The sequence below is a fragment of the Hyperoodon ampullatus genome (assembly GCF_949752795.1).
Source record: "Hyperoodon ampullatus genome assembly, chromosome: 8".
Lineage (NCBI taxonomy): Eukaryota > Metazoa > Chordata > Mammalia > Artiodactyla > Ziphiidae > Hyperoodon > Hyperoodon ampullatus.
Window position 1 is genome coordinate 68,398,462 of NC_136921.1, and position 18,051 is coordinate 68,416,512.

General features: G+C 37.8%; 1 protein-coding gene across 1 annotated transcript; it reads right to left on the reverse strand.

Moving 5' to 3' along the window:
• Positions 1–8,039: 8,039 nt before the first annotated feature.
• Positions 8,040–17,960, reverse strand: NMI (N-myc and STAT interactor; the record flags this gene model as incomplete). The annotated part of the gene is made up of 7 exons (XM_079709648.1): positions 8,040–8,618; positions 9,026–9,132; positions 11,181–11,367; positions 11,455–11,561; positions 14,348–14,510; positions 16,723–16,818; positions 17,877–17,960. 7 exons carry the CDS (start codon positions 17,958–17,960, stop codon positions 8,433–8,435), a joined length of 930 nt encoding a protein of 309 aa, XP_079565774.1. The 3' UTR covers positions 8,040–8,432.
• Between the last annotated feature and the right edge of the window lie 91 nt (positions 17,961–18,051).

Genomic DNA, 18,051 nt, shown 5'->3' on the forward strand with positions numbered 1-18,051 from the left:
TCACATCACACTGGCCTCTGCCACCGCAGGCTCGCCCCGCATTCTGTACCCCTCCCTCCCCCCAGCCTGAGTGAGCCAGAGCCCCCGAATCAGCTGCTACTTTAACCCCATCGTGTCTGGGTGGAGAACAGACACCCTCAGGCGACCTACACACAGAGGCAGGGCCAAATCGAAAGCTGAACCCCAGGATCTGTGCGAACAAAGAGACAGGGAAATCTCTCCCAACAGCCTCAGGAACAGCGGATTAAATCTCCACAATCACCTTGATGTACCCTGCATCTGTGGCATACCTGAATAGACAACGAATCATCCCAAAATTGAGGCAGTGGACTTTGGAACCAACTGTAGACTTGGGGATTGCTTTCTGCATCTAACTTGTTTCTGGTTTTATGTTTATTTTAGTTTAGTATTTAGAGCTTATTATCATTGGTAGATTTGTTTATTGATTTGGTTGCTCTCTTCCTTTTTTTTAATATATATTTTTTTCCTTCTTCCCTTTTTGTGAGTGTGTTTGTGTATGCTTCTTTGTGTGATTTTGTCTGTATAGCTTTGCTTTTACCATTTGTCCTAGGGTTCTGTCTGTCCAGTTTTGTTTTTTGTTTTTGTATAGTTTTTAGTGCTTGTTATCGCTGGTGGATTTGTTTTTTGGTTTGGTTGTTCTCTTCTTTCTTTCTTTTTCTTATTACTTTAAAATTTTTTAATTTTTAATAATTTTTTTCTTTTTTAGTTTAATAACTTTATTTTATTTTATTTCTCTTTCTTTCTTTCTCTCTTTTTCTCCCTTTTCTTCTGATCTGAGCAGCTGACAGGGTCTTGGTGCTCCGGCCGGGTGTCAGGCCTGAGCCTCTGAGGTGGGAGAGCCAAGTTCAGGACACTGGTCCACCAGAGACCTCCCAGCCCCACGTAACATCAAATGGTGAAAGCTCTCACAGAGATCTCCATCTCAATGCTAAGATCCAGCTCCACTCAACAACCAGCAAGCTACAGTGCTGGACACCGTATGTCAAAGAACTAGCAAAACAGGAACACAACCCCACCCATTAGCAGAGAGGCTGCCTAAAATCATAAGTTCACAGGCACTCCAAAACACATGACCAGACGCGGTCCTGTCCACCAGAAAGACAAGATCCAGTCTCATCCACCAGAATACAGGCACCAGTGCCCTCCACCAGGAAGCCTACACAGCCCACTGAACCAACCTTACCCACTGGGAGCAGACACCAAAAACAACGGGAACTACGAACCAGCAGCCTGCGAAAAGGAGACCCCAAACACAGAAAGTTAAGCAAAATGAGAAGACAGAGAAATACACAGCAGATGAAGGAGCAAGGTAAAAACCCACCAAACCAAACAAATGAAGAGGAAATAGGCAGCCTACCTGAAAAACAATTCAGAGTAATGATAGTAAAGATGATCCAAAATCTTGGAAATAGAATGGAGAAAATACAAGAAACGTTTAACAAGGACCTAGAAGAACTAAAGAGCAAACAAACAATGATGAACAACACAATAAATGAAATTAAAAATTCCTTAGAAGGAATCAATAGCAGGATAACTGAGGAAGAAAATGGATAAGAGACCAGGAAGATAAAATAATGGAAATCATTACTGAAGAGCAGAATAAAAAAAAAAAAGAATGAAAAGAATTGAGGCCAGTCTCAGAGACCTCTGGGACAACATTAAACACACCAACATTCGAATTATAGCGGTCCCAGAAGAAGAAGAGAAAAAAAAAAGACTGAAAAAATATTTAAGAGATTATAGTTGAAAACTTCCCTAATATGGGAAAGGAAATAGTCAATCAAATCCAGGAAGCACAGAGAGTCCCAAACAGGATAAATCCAAGGTGAAACACACCAAGACAGATATTAATCAAACTGTCAAAAATTAAATACAAAGGAAAAATATTAAAAGCTGTAAGGGAAAAGCAACGAATAATATACAAGGGAATCCCCATAAGGTTAACAGCTGATCGTTCAGCAGAAACTCTGCAAGCCAGAAGGGAGTGGCAGGACATATTTAAAGTGACGAAAGGTGAAGAGCTACAATCAAGGTTACCCTAGCCAGCAAGGATCTCATTCAGATTCGACGGAGAAATTAAAACCTTTACAGACAAGCAAAAGCTAAGAGAATTCAGCACCACCAAAAGAGCTTTACAACAAATGCTAAAGGAACTTCTCTAGGCAGGAAACACAGGAGAAGGAAAAGACCTACAATAACAAACCCAAGACAATTAAGAAAATCGTAATAGGAACATATATATTGATAACTACCTTCAATGTAAATGCATTAAATGCTCCAACCAAAAGACATAGACTGGCTGAATGGATACAAAAACAAGACCCATATAAATGCTGTCTACAATAGAACCACTTCAGATCTAGGGACACATACAGACTGAAAGTGAGGAGATGGAAAAAGGTATTCCATGCAAATGGAAATCAAAAGAAAGCTGGTGCAGCAATTCTCATATCAGGCAAAATGGACTTAAAAATAAACACTATTACAAGAGACAAAGAAGGACACTACATAATGATCAAGGGATCAGTCCAAGAAGAAGATATAACAATTGTAAATATTTATGCACCCAACATAGCAGCACCTCAATACATAGGGCAAATGCTAACAACCATAAAAGGGGAAATCCACAGGAACACAATCATAGTAGGAGACTTTAACACCTCACTTTTACCAATGGACAGATCATCCAAAATGAAAATAAATAAGGAAACACAAGCTTTAAATGATACATTAAACAAGATGGACTTAATTGATATTTATAGGTCATTCCATCCAAAAACAACAGAATACACTTCCTTCTCAAGTGCTCATGGAACATTCTCCAGGATAGATCACATCTTGGATCACAAATCAAGCCTTGGTAAATTTAAGAAAATTGAAATTGTATCATGTATCTTTTCCAACCACAACACTATCAGACTAGATATCAATTACAGGAAAAAATCTGTAAAAAATAAAACACAGGGAGGTTAAACAATACACTACTAAGTAACCAAGAGATAACTGAAGAAATCAAAGAGGTAATCAAAAAATACCTCAAAACAAATGACAATGAAAACACGATGACCCATAACATATGGGATGCAACAAAAGCAGTTCTAAGAGGGAAGTTTATAGCAATACAATCCTACCTCAGGAAACAAGGAACATCTCAAAAAAACAACCTGGCTTTACACCTAAGGCAATTAGAGAAAGAAGAACAAAAAAACCCCAAAGTTAGCAGAAGGAAAGGAATCATAAAGATCAGATCAGAAATAAAGGAAAAAGAAATGAAGGAAACAAGAGCAAAGATCAATAAAACTAAAAGCTGGTTCTTTGAGAAGATAAACAAAATTGATAAACCATTAGCCAGACTCATCAAGAAAAAAAGGGAGAAGACTCAAATCAATAGAATTAGAATTGAAAAAGGAGAAGTAACAATTGACACTGCAGAAATACTGCAGAAATACAAGGGATCATGAGACATCACTGAAAGCAGCTATATGCCAATAAAATGGACAACCTGGAGGAAATGGACAAATTCTTAGAAAAGCACAACCTTCCAAGAGTGAACCAGGAAGAAATAGAAAATATAAACAGACCAATCACAAGCACTGAAATTGAGACTGTAATTAAAAATCTTGCAACAAACAGAAGTTCAGGACCAGATGGCTTCCCAGGCGAATTATATCAAACTTTTAGAGAAGAGCTAACACCTATCCTCAAACTCTTCCAAAATATAGCAGGGGGAGGAACACTCCCAAACTCATTCTACGAGGCCACCATCACCCTGATACCAAAACCAGACAAGATGTCACAAAAAAAGAAAACTACAGGCCAATATCACTAATGAACATAGATGCAAAAATCCTCAACAAAATACTAGCAAACAGAATCCAACAGCACATGAAAAGGGTCATACACCATGATCAAGTGGGGTTTATCCCAGGAATGCAAGGATTCTTCAATATATGCAAATCAATCAACATAATAAACCATATTGAAAAACTGGAGGAGAAAAACCATATGATCATCTCAATAGATGAAGAATAAGCTTTTGACAAAATTCAACACCCATTTATAATAAAAACCCTCCAGAAAGTCACCATAGAGGGAACTTACCTCAACATAATAAAGGCCATATATGACAAACCCACAGCCAACATCATTCTCAATGTTGAAAAACTGAAAACATTTCCTCTAAGATCAGGAACAAGACAAAGTTGTCCACCCTCACCACTATTATTCAACATACTTTTGGAAGTTTTAGCCACAGCAATTAGAGAAGAAAAAGAAATAAAAGGAATCCAAATCGGAAAAGAAGTAAAGCTGTCACTGTTTGCAGATGACATGATACTATACATAGAGAATCCTAAAGATGGTACCAGAAAACTACTAGAGCTAATCAATGAATTTGGTAAAGTAGCAGGATACACAATTAATGCACAGAAATCTCTTGCATTCCTATACGCTAATGATGAAAAATCTGAAAGACACTGATGAAAGAAATTAAAGATGATACAAACAGATGGAGAGATATAACATGTTCTTGGATTGGAAAAATCAACACTGTGAAAATGACTGTACTACTCAAAGCAATCTATAGATTCAGTGCAATCCCTATCAAACTACCAATGGTATTTTTCACAGAACTAGAACAAGAAATTCTACGACATAAATCACAGCAAGATCCTTTTTGACCCACCTAATAGAGAAATGGACATATAAACAAAAATAAACAAATGGGACATAATGAAAGTCAAAAGATTTTGCATAGCAAAGGAAACTATAAACAAGATGAAAAGACAACCCTCAGAACAGGAGAAAATATTTGCAAATGAAGCAACTGACAAAGGATTAATCTCCAAAATATATGAGCAGCTCATGCAGCTCAATATCAAAAAAACAAAAAATACAATAATCCAAAAATGGGCAGAAGACCTAAATAGACATTTCTCCAAAGAAGATATACAGATTGCCAACAAACACATGAAAGTCTGCTCAGTATCACTAATCATTAGAGAAATGCAAATCAAAACTACAATGAGGTATCACCACACACCAGTCAGAATGGCCATCATCAAAAAATCTAGAAACAATAAATGCTGGAGAGGGTGTGGAGAAAAGGGAACCCTCCTATAATGTTGGTGGGAATGTAAATTGATACAGCCACTATGGGGAACAGTATGGAAGTTCCTTAAAAAACTAAAAATAGAACTACCATATGACCCAGCAATCCCACTCCTGGGCGTATACCCTGAGAAAACCATAATTCAAAAAGAATCATGTACCACAATGTTCACTGCAGCTCTATTTACAATAGCCAGGACATGGAAGCAACCTAAGTGTCCATCAACAGATGAAGGATAAAGAAGATGTGGCACATATATACAATGGAATATTACTCAGCCATAAAAAGAAACGAATTTTAGTTATTTGTTGTGAGGTGGATGGGCTTATAGACTCTCATATAGAGTGAAGTAAGTCAGAAAGAGAAAAACAAATACCGTATGCTAACACATATATATGGAATCTAAAAAAAAATGGTTATGAAGAACCTAGGGGCAGGACAGGAATAAAGACACAGATGTAGAGAATGGACCTGAGGACATGGGGAGGGGGAAGGGTAAGCTGGGACGAAGTGAGAGAGTAGCATGGACATATGTACACTACCAAATGTAAAACAGCTAGTGGAAAGCAGCTGCATAGCACAGGGAGATCAGCTTGTTGCTTTGTCCACCTAGAGACGTGGGATAGGGAAGGTGGGAGGGAGACGCAAGAGGGAGGAGACATGGGGATATATGTATATGTATAGCTGATTCACTTTGTTATACAGCAGAAACTAACACCATTGTAAAGCAATTATACTCCAATAAAGATGGTAAAAAAAAAAAACGATGTGGTACATATATACAGTGGAATATTACTCAGCCATAAAAAGAAATGAAATTGAGTTATTTGTAGTGAGGTGGATGGGCTTATAGACTCTCATACAGAGTGAAGTAAGTCAGAAAGAGAAAAAGAAATACCGTATGCCAAAACATATAAATGGAATCAAAAAAAAAAAAAAAAGGTTATGAAGAACCTAGGGGCAGGACAAGAATAAAGACGCAGACGTAGAAAATGGACTTGAGGACATGGGGACGGGGAAGGGTAAGTTGGGATGAAGTGAGAGAGTAACATTGACATACATACACTACCAAATGTAAAATAGCTAGCTAGTGGGAAGCAGCTGCATAGCACAGGGAGATCAGCTCAGTGCTTTGTGTCCCCATAGAGGGGTGGGATATGGAGGATAGGAGGGAGATGCAAGAGGGAGGGGATATGGTGACATATGTATACACATAGCTGATTCACTGATTCACTTTGTTATACAGCAGAAACTAACACACCATTGTAAAGCAATTGTACTCCAATAAAGATGGTAAAAAAAAAAAAAACATTTATGACCAGTAGGACAGGACATACTACGCTTATTATTCTTTATTATTCTGGCTCAACTATATCTAGTTCTCATTTTTACAAGACAGAATTTTCTAGCCCCCTTATATTTTCTTTCTTTTCTTTTGTTTTGACACACCGCATGGCATGTGGGATCTTCATTCCCCAACCAGAGACTGGACCCATGCTCCCTGCTGTGGAAGCGAGGAGTCCTAACCACTGGACTGCCAGGGAATTTCCTAGCCCCCTTCTGTTTCAGTGAGGCCATATGACTATTCCTGGCCAATGAGATGTGAGAGGAAATGGCACAAGTCACTTCTGGGTCACAGCATTTAATTGCTGGTGCCAAGACTCTCCAGATTTCACTTTTCCCCACCTGCATGATTCTGGAAGCATGTCTCAAGATGGGGCCTGAAGTGATTAAGACAGAGTCCCTGACCAACTTTTGTTGGACATTCAGCATGAGCAAGAATTAAACTTTTATTTTACTAGGTCTCCAAGATTTGGGAGGTTGTGCTATCACAGCATAGCCCAGCCTCTCCTGACTGATAAATCTACAAACAGCAAAAGGGACTTGTAATTCCATATTATCTGTCTTTCCTGACTTATATAATGACAAAGTCTTTTCACACATTAGTAAGTGGAGATAGCTTATCCTGGACACATAGTTGAAGGCTTCCTACCGTAACATGCAATATGTTAAATAGTCAATACAGTATCTTTTGGTATATTTTAAAGAAAACTTTCCTCCTGTAAAATCTGTAAAACTCTGGAAATAAGCAGGAGAGCCAGTGCTTGATTTCTGAGTTTTAGTCAGATAACACAGAGGTGGAATGGTGACAGGAACACAAAGAAAAAGCATAATTTTCTAGGATAAGTAACATTTATCAAAACCATTGTGAAAATTTAAGATCAGATGAAATTATCTATTTTACTGCCTGAGGAAGGCCCCCAAAAGGAACAAAAGTGACTGCTTCCAACTTTGTACTAAATATTAGGAAAAAATTATTTCTAATTGGCAGTCTACCATAGACTAAATATAATACCCTCTGTGCTAGTGAGACTGTACCAATCGAAATTAAATGAGGTTCTTTAAATTTTTCTTCTTAATATATTTTTTAAATTAATTTATTATTTTTGGCTGCCTTGGGTCTTCGTTGCTGCACGCAGGCTTTCTCTAGATGCGGCGAGCGGGAGCTACTCTTCATTGCAGTGCACAGGCTTCGCATTGCGGTGGCTTGTCTTTGTTGAGGAGCATAGGCTCTAGGCGTGCGGCGGGCTTCAGCAGATGTGGCTCGCAGGCTGAAGAGCGCAGGCTCAGTACTTGTGGAGCACGGGCCCAGCTGCTCCGCGGCATGTGGGATCCTCCTGGCCCAGGGCTCAAACCTGTGTCCCCTGCACCGGCAGGCGGATTCCCAACCACTGTGCCACCAGGGAAGCCCCATAGGCAACATTTCTTATTCCAAAGAGAAATGTGAGAGTAATGAGTATTTCTGATGGTGGTATATCAACTTGAAAACCTAAAAATAAAATATCAGAAGCAAAACCAAGCCTTTTTTCTTTTTAGTTTTTCCCTTTATTTTAGATGGCAGGCAGCATTGGATAGGTCTAGGTTTAGAATCTTTTCTAAAGGCATTTCATTTCTGCCAGCATTTTAATATGAATTTAATTCTGCTGTTGGCTCAGACCATGACAGAATGAGCCAACATGGCAGGCGGACAACTGGATCATTTATGGTTCATTTCAATTGGCGTGGCACCCAGCCACAAAATTTATGAACAAAACTGTTTTAACATAGTTATTGCATTTGTAAACATTCAGCACAGGTGGAAACAAAGAATTCAAAAACAGAAATATATTTTGTATCTAAGAATAAACAAACACTAAAGAATTAAATTTTTCATTTTTTTAAGGAAAAGGATATTCATTTTTGTCAAGCATTAACAGTGATTTGGGTTCAAAAGCTCTAATTTTCATAGGACTCCATGAGGCTATTCTTCAAAGTATGCTATGTAAGGTTGCCCAAGGGAACACCTGACTACCTCAACTTCTCCACCTCCATTTTTCTCCCGTTGAAAGTGAATGTTAATAAAATCCTCCACAGTTTCTTCATCTACTATCTGAAGGTCTTCCAGTCCACTCAGAAGCACTGTCTTCTTAGATACTCCTGAAAACACCTAAGAAGCAAAATAAAAAGATAAATAGAAAATTTTCTAAGCGCTTTGAATTACAAAACTACATTTATAAGCTCTGCTTAATATTTTGGATGTTATCTTGAGAGAGACAATGAGCCTCAGGAAGATTTTCAAGCAAGAGAATATCAGAGTCGGATCTGAGTTTCAGAAAGATAACTCTGGTGGCATTGTGACAAATAAAGGAAAGAAGGGCAACTCTACAGACAGAGAGACCAGTTAGAGAGGTAGTGAGAGGTGGAAGTGACAAGGTCAATAACGACATGAATGCTGGAGGGGAAGCGAAACCAAGAGTTAGGCATGAGTTCTAGCTTTCAGGATGGCAGGCTAGGTTCATTAATAAGATTCAAACGGAAACAGAATCACAACTTTTTATTTTTTGTGGACTTTACCTGAAACTTTTTCAGGTATGTTTCTGTGTACGGAGAAACAGTAACTCTCTGGCAGCTTTGATTTATATAAAGAGGATAGTCTTTTATTTTCAAAATCTTGTCAGCAACTAGAAGTAAATTTAAAAAAATTATTTTCTCCTTTATATCAAACATTTTTAACCAAAGTTAAAACCTCCTTCAAACAGAATGTCAGAGTAAACAGTGGCTTGAGGGATTAATTTTTAAGAAACTCTACAGTCCACTTCAAAAAATTCACAGTACATAATTTTAAAAAACATAAGACCAAATGATAATGAGATTTAAATAGCTCCATCTGTCTTAAACTATCAGTCAATCAATGCACAGTGAGCTGCGATGTCCTCAGATAGACCTACCTTGAGCTACATAAAATGTGATAAATAAATAACCCAGCAAAAAATTATTGCAAAAAATAACCCAGCCATCCTAACAAAACCCAGTGCTTCCCAGTCTCTCAAGAAGTACACGTGCAAATTACGATTAGAATACCCTCTTTCTCTCTCTCTTTCTGTGCATATATATATATACACATACATACTTATAGCAAATTACTATATTACTATTATATATATAATTACTTAATTGTCCTGTAACTAATACATGACATTCAATAAACCTGTATAATGATGTTAATCAAAGGTGGAGGGGTGCTGAATGTCATCTAAAAAAAATGAAGGCAAATAACAAAAATTCATCAATTTCCTCCAACACAAAAAATAACCAGATTTATTTTTAGCAGCTTTTCTCTCCTAGAGGGAAAAAAGGTAATGTGTCAAGACTGCATAGAGTTTAACAGAAACAGTTCTTAAGAATATCCAATCACTTTTTTTCTCCTCTCACCAGTCCACCTTGAATCAGCAATATAGCACAGTGGTTAAGAGTGTAGATCCTTGCTGGCAAGGATGTGGAGAAACTGGAACCCTGGTACATTGCTGGTAGGAATGTAAAGGTGTAGCCACTGTGGAAAACAGTACGGTGGTTCCTCAAGCATTAAACATAGAATTACCATATTATCCAGCAATTCCAGAAGGATCTGGAAAGACATTCACCTAACCATAACTAGCTACATAGCAGGAGAAAGGGAAGTTTGGAAATTTAAGGAAATGTCTCCATTTTTATTAAATTAATCCTGTTCTCTATTATTTCCATTTTCTTTAAAAAGCATGCATTACTTTATTATGAAAAAACTTAAATCAGTCAACGGTTTTTAATTGTATATTTGGATTTCTATCATATGTGTAAAACCAGGAGAAGCCCTAAGAACTAGATTAACTAGAGGAAGAGATTTTTACATTGAGAATCATTTGAATATATTAACAAAAGAACTTGGAGAATCTTCTATTTTTCATTATAAGAATATAAACCTCCCTAAGATGATTTGGTAAAAGTCCATTTCTACCTAAAAAAGGAACAGCTGTTCTATTACCCCCTTTTCTTCCTGGAATCAATTACCTCCACCTGAGATCCTTGTCAATCGTAATAAGTGAGATAAAGAGACAGTTTTATATATATATATATCTTTTCAGAATGCTTCTCTGCCACACACCCATTGTGAGATCTTGGGTAAGCTGCTTACCTTGAGTACGCCTTAGTTTCCTCATCAATAAAATGAGTATAACACCTACATCCAGAGCTGTGCTATGGATCTGAGCAGATATATGTATAAAACACCAAAGACTCCATGCCTGGCACGTGATAGGAATGCACTAAGATGTAGGTACTTGTTATCTGTAATCCTATCATTTTCAGTAGCACTCAGGGAAATCATTTTGAGGACTCTACCATTTCATAAGGTTAAAGAAAAAAATCCCCTGTTATTATGCTGTCTAATAAATTCCAAATAAAAGCAGTAGAAAGCGGGCTTCCCTGGTGGTGCAGTGGTTGAGAGTCTGCCTGCCGATGCAGGGGACACGGGTTCGTGCCCCGGTCCGGGAAGATCCCACATGCTGCGAAGCGACTGGGCCCGTGAGCCATGCCGCTGAGCCTGCGCGTCCGGAGCCTGTGCTCCGCAACGGGAGAGGCCCCAACGGTGAGAGGCCCGCATAAAAAAAAATAAAAGCAGTAGAAAGGGATACTTTCAGACATGGCAGAACGTAATTTAAACGCTAGAATACAGTCTAACTCTCTGCGGGAATACCTCCACTTTCCACAAACGTGACGACGGCGCTCCGGGACTGCTTGTCGTACTCCACGCTGTCCACTTCTCCGCCTCCGTTGCGGGACTTACAAAAACTCAGTTCTAGCTTGTCTCTCATCTGACTTTCAGGCAGTTCATCAGGAATGTCAGTAACGTGGATCTTCATTTTAGACACTTCTACGTGAACCTGGGAAATCGGTTCACGTTCAGAAATATGGATGAGAAAAGTGTCCGTGTTTAACAGAATTCTGAAACGCTTTAATCATCATGTTACCTGGAATCTGATTCCTGAGTTTAATGGAACCGGGCTGGCCATAACCTGCACATTTACATCCTGTATCTGCACATGATGGTGCCCCATTCTGATCACATTTTGGGCAACTGAAAAATAATTTGGGAAGTATTAATTTCCAATATTTCAATACATTTTTACATGTCTGGTTTAACAACAAATAATCCTGAATATTTTAAATTTTCTTTAATTTTAAGGGATCTAATTTTTACATTTTTCTTAGGATTTCTAAGTGATGATGGTCTTGCCACCATAGTAGAATATATTAATGTCAAAATACATCAGCAAAAAATTACAATGTAGAAATTCTCAATAAGTTCTAGATTCATCTCTTAGGAGATAAGCCTGATGATCCTTCAGAAATTCATATATTACTTCAGTACAGCCACACACCCTTCCTTTCCACTGTTGACAGAATTATCAGAGAATTCCCTTAGTACATTAAAGCTCAGCCAGAAATTTCTTCCATGTTGAGTAAGCTGGGAAAACTTTTTAGGTCAGTATCATTCTGACAATCTTACTTATCATTTGTCACTGCTCCTTAATATGTTACAAGCAACAAAGAAATAAATATTTGTTCTTGTCTCTGTCTTTCCCCAGGATTACATATTAAAGACCACAAAGACTTGAATACCAAAGAGTGAGTCTTTCTTTTTTTTGGTCATATTTAATGAAGAATTCTACTTTCCTTAAAATGCTCTTGAGATCATTCATTAAAAAGCCGATAGTCTTGATATACTGATCACAAAACTATCTAGTCTAATTTAGCCATGCAAATGGGAAAGGCTTAGTAATATAATTATGCCAAAAATCATTAGAAATCCAATAGCAACTATATGACAGTTTAAAATGAATGTGCGGGGAATTCCCTAGTGGTCCAGTGGTTAGGACTCGGTGCTCTCACTGCTGTGGGCCTGGGTTTCAATCCCTGGTTGGGGAACTAAGATGCGGCCAAAAATAAATAAATAAGAATACTAAAAAACCAAAATAAAATGCACGTGGGTATGTGTTTATTTTTAATTGTGTGACATAAGAGTTTATAACCCTTCAGTTGTTGATATTTGGAGCTGCTTACTCTAATATGTCATAAAGACTAGAGACAAATTAGTCCCGGTCTTATAAACCTCACATGTGTTTATAACAACAAGACAGCACACCACAGCTGGAGGAAGAGAGAAACAAGGCTAGAAAACAGGGTGTTGTCATGTGGGAATTCAGACTCATTGTACCATGATATGGCTCTATAACTTGAATTACAGCTTTTTGTTGTTGTTATTGACAACAGGCAACAATAACAGAGATTATCAACTGTAAGTAATACTGAGATGATGATCTTTCCCTCCCAATCCCCACCCTTCCCCCACCCCCCAAACCTCCAACATCTGGTGATCTGACACAGCTGAGAGGGCCTACTTGTGTTTCAACTTCTGTGACTCTGTCAAAAGCCAACCCCTGTTTAATTGTGTAGAAACCCAAAGTTGTCCAGAAGAGCATGACCTCAGAGCCATGCCAAGGGTGGAAGCAGTGATGCAGCTGTTTCTGAAGAAAATCCTGTTCCCAACATCCCCAGGTAATTCCTATGCAGAATCCTTGCTTCCCAAATCCTCACTTCCATCCTTCAGTTATATCCCAATTACCACTGCCAACTGCCATCAGGGCTCTTGGCCTCCCCCTTCACCCTCAGCTGCAGGGGCGGACCCAGGGTGGACAAAGCATATGTGCATACAGTGACCTGCCAGAATGCCTTTCTATTTATTTTCAGGCTATAGTAACAAACCAGGCGTCAAGGAGACATGAGTTATAATCATAGATTCCCAGAATCTGAACAATGGAAGGGCTTGTGAAGACCATTTGACCCCACCCATAACTTAATCTAACTTGGAAAATATGAGAACAAAAAGCGCAGATGGTGGCCTGCTCAGAGGAATGTTGGTCCAGTAGAAAGTACAAGCGTACTTGAGGTTTGGCTCTCAGCTCTGCAGTTTATCACCTGTATGGACCTTGAGCAAGTTCCTTATCTTAGGTAAGCTTCTGTTTCCTTAGCTGAAAAATTCCTAACATGTAGCAATAATGACAGCTAACATTTATTAAGTGTTTATTACATATCAGACACTGTGCTAAGTATTTTTCAACATTTCTCATTTAATACTCAAAGCAACCCCCTGAGGTAGGTACTGCCACAAAACCTGTCATAAAAAAATTGAGATTTATAAAGAACCCAACCAAATTACACTTCTAGAAAGGGGCACAGCTGGCACTCAAAGCCAGATTCTCCTCATTAAGGTGCCCCCAGATCTCAAGAGGGTCCCACACCACGACGGACTTGGCAAACATCAGGTCCCACCCCCAAATATCTGACTCCAGGGCTCTTGCCATTCACAAGTCTTGTGTACTTAGGTAAATCACTTAAACACCTGAGAATCTGTTTTCTTAGTTATAAAATGTAAATAGTAACTCTCTATCTTATTTCTTTCATGGATTCATGTGAGTATACAATGAGATAATGTCTGTGAGAACTCTCCGAGAATGATGTAGAGCTTTACAACCTTGAAACATTATCACTAGTATTATCATTTGCAGGTAGCAGTTGCAGTAGAAAGGCATTGGTATTGGACATCACAACACCTGGGCTTGAGTCCCAGCGTTGTCACTTCCTGAATGAGTGATCATGTTCAAGTCACTCAACGTCTCAGAGTCAGTTTTCTCATCTGTAAAATGGGGATAATCATACCTACCTCAGGGTGTCACTATGAGGATGAGATGAAATGATAAATGTAAAAATTGTAAAGCAATGGCCAAATATCTTCAAAAACTCTTTGAAAGTCCCAGTGCTTTCCAAAGGTAACATGGTCAAATTTTTGAACATGAGTCATACCTTCTTCTTTTTCAAAGGTGATAAGTGCTTGTCCTTTTTGTAGCTCATACGGGACTTTTGAGCTCATTTGACACGAATAGGAGATATTTGAAAACTGGCTGTCACTCTCAGGATTCTCTACAGCTGTGAACTTTATCTTTGTTTCGGGAATATCCTCGTTAATCTAATTCAAACAGAAATGTTTGATTAAAATCAAGACAAGAAATAACCTAAGTCCTTCCAATGATAATGTGATTTGATCATCCAATAATTCACTCTCCACTGACTTCAGAGCCCCATGGAATACTGAGCCTGGTCTTATTTAATATCTTTAGTAATTGCTTCTTCCCAGGGAAGTACTCAGTAATGTAGTCAGATGCTGATCCTTTAATATTATTTCACAGATGAAATTGTAAATATATAATCTCTCACTTTTTCTAAGTGTTTAAACTGGTCAATATTGTGTAGTGTTTGAGTCTAAAGCCTACATCATTCCTGTAGAAAAATACCCTTTAAACAACTGTGACAATAATAGGCTATCTCACAAAGAAATCATTGCACAGTATATTTAGCCTCACTACAAAGAGGTATGAAATAGTCAGGTGTATATGGTTATTTTGATGGCAAACTCAGATAACTTCATCCAAAAAGAAAGACTCCTGAATTCAATGACTTAAAATTTATCAAATTTAAATTCCCCCTTCCTCAACACCTGCCCATCAACTTTTTAACCATTACCCCAACTTAGGTTTATAAAAATGTGAAGGGACACTACCAGCAAGATCTGTAATCTGGAGGATAAAGTTAAGGGGTTAGACTTAGCTGCTTAAAATCACTGGGATGAACAGTCAGTACAACCACACATAAATGCACAAATGAATCGAGCGTTTGCATTTCTATTTCCCATGGTTATTTTACATGTTGCAAGAAAATGTTTTATTGCAAAGAGATTAGAAGTATCAAGTGAGTCATTTGATCTAATCTGACATTTATTCTACATGTAACTTTGGTAGAATTTCTGATTACCATAACTCTGATTTCAAAATGATCTGCAGTGTCTTGAGAAAAGGCAGAGTGTTTCCCAGTAATGTAGAAACATCCAGTATACCCTGAGAAGTCAAGAGCTTTCCAGAGTGCGAGTGAGAATGCCTGCTTCTAGTCCTGAGTAGACCGTGGCAGGGAGCAATTCACTTATGCTCTCTAGACCCCAGTTTCAGTCCTCTGTGAAGTGAATCAACTGAGCTGGATGGGTTCCCAAGTCCCTTTGAGTTGTAGGACTAAATGATTCTGGCTCCAGGCTGAGAAGTATCCAGAATCTTAACAGAGACTTCTCTAAATCTCACAAACACCGGAAACTTCACTTCCTGATATTCAACATCCTATCCCCCATTTCAGAAACAAAAAGTGACAATGCTTAAAGCATTGTCACTTTTTGTTTCTGAAATGGGGGATTGTTTAAAGTATTTTTTAAAGTATTTAAAAAATACTTTAAAAGTATTGATTAAAGTATTTTTTAAAGTATTTTAAAAATGCTTTAAAAGTATTGATTAAAGTATTTTTAAAAGTATTTAAAAATAGTTTAAAAGTATTGATTAAAGTATTTTTTAAGTATTTTGAAAATACTTTAAAAGTATTGATTAAAGTATTTTTTTAACAACCTGCGTTGTTATGAAGAAAAAAGGAGTGAAAGCTATGTCTAACTCAAACACAGGAGAAATTAAGAAAGAATTTAAATGGTGAAGATACTCATCCAATTTTTTTTTAACTGTGAAACTCACTTAAATTACTTGGATGAGGAAAACAATAAAAGAATTTGGTGAGAAGACCAAGAATTTGATCCAAAAGTGATTGATAATGACCATCATTTGGGGGTAGTTTTGGATTAACATATACATGAATATTAAAACATGTATTAGCATAAGTGTGTAACAAGATGAAATTCTACAGTGATCACACACCTGTGACCAGCACCCAGATTAATAATCAGAACAAGACCAACACCCCAGAAGCCCTCTTGGGTTCCCTTCCAGTTCCTACCTGCCTCTAAGAGTAACCACCATAGTAACTTCTAACATTGTGTTTTCATGCTCTATTTCAATGGAAGCATATGGTGTGCCCTCTTTCTCCTTTTCTGGCTCAGCACTGTGTTTATGAAATTCATTGATGTTATTGCATACAGTTGTAGCCTGTTCATTCTCACTGTTGTGTAGTAGTCCATTGTGTGAATACACCCTAATTTATTAATTCATCCTACTGCTCTCAGTTTGGGGCTGTTGCAAACAGTGGTGCCATGGATGACCATAATGTTTTAGAAATGAATTCTGTATCGATAAATTGCTTTTCCTGAAAAAGGGGGTCTGTGAAAAATGAGATACATAAAATAATTAAAGAAGTACCTGGGAGTTCCTGGTTGTCGCTTGCAACTCAGCTTCAAGCTTTTGGATCTCCTCCTTTAACTGAATATTTTCCTTTTCAATTTCATTAATTAATTTCTAAAAATAAAAAGGAAATAAAATAACACCCAAAATTTAAACAGTCCTGACCTCATTTTTCTTTTCTTTTCTTAATATTTATTTATTTTGGCTGCACAAGGTCTTAGTTGTGGCACACGGGATCTTTGTTGCAGCATGTGGGATCTTTAGTTGCGGCATGTGGGCTTCTTAGTTGTAGCATGTGGACTTGTTAGTTGTGCATACACGTGGGAGCTAGTTCCCCGACCAGGGATGGAACCCGGGTCCCCTGCATTGGGAGCGTACAGTCTTACCCACTAGACCACCAGGGAAGTCCCAGCCCCGACCTCATTTTTCTAATTAATTAAAGAAGCAAAATTTCTCTCACTTTGAACATGGCAAAGAAAGACATTAGACAGTCTCAGAATAAATATGATCACGTGAATAATACCTTTGTCAAATGTTTTACATCATCACCTGTCGACTTTCTTACCACTGCCAAGGATTATTATCTCCATTATACAAAAAAGGAAACCACCTTTCACACTAAACCAAAGTCACAGAAATGTTTATAGTAGAGCAAGGATTGATACCCCTATCTTCTGGATCTTAGTTCAATGCTCTGTCAATTCCTTCATAACTATTTGTGACTCCAATATGACTTTTAAGTTGCACAATAACTGTGGACATATGTTACTCTGGGGCAATTAAAAAAATTTTTTTTCTGTGATTCCCACAGTATAGCTGCCTTGACACGCCAGACAGATGGCCTTGAGTAAGTGGTTTAACTACCTGAGCCTCCATTCCCTCTTAGGTCTAATTGGATAATTGCTAACGAAGCTCTTAACTTCTAGGTGCAAATCAAAGAAATGAGAGAGGAAGTGAAAAAGCAGCTAACATCGTAAGCTGTGTAAGAGAAAGAAAAGAAATATGATTCTTCTTGTCAGTCTTGAATAATAGAGGTAAAAAAAAAAATGAAAACCCTAATATTCTTCCAAATTCAACATAATGTTGGACAAAGACATATGAAACATGCCTCACTGCAAAACTAATAGATGTAAGTTAATTTTTAATAGTACTCAGTAATTTTTCCTTTTTACCTGGTTTTGTTCATCTTTCATAAATTCTTCAGCTGGCCCATACTCCTTAAGAACTTGTTTTTTGTTATCTTCATCAGTTGCCATGATTCCCTAATTACTATAAAAAATAAATACTTTAAAAATAGTACAAACACACAAATTCAAGAAGAAAAAATAACTTTTACCCTCTTACAGA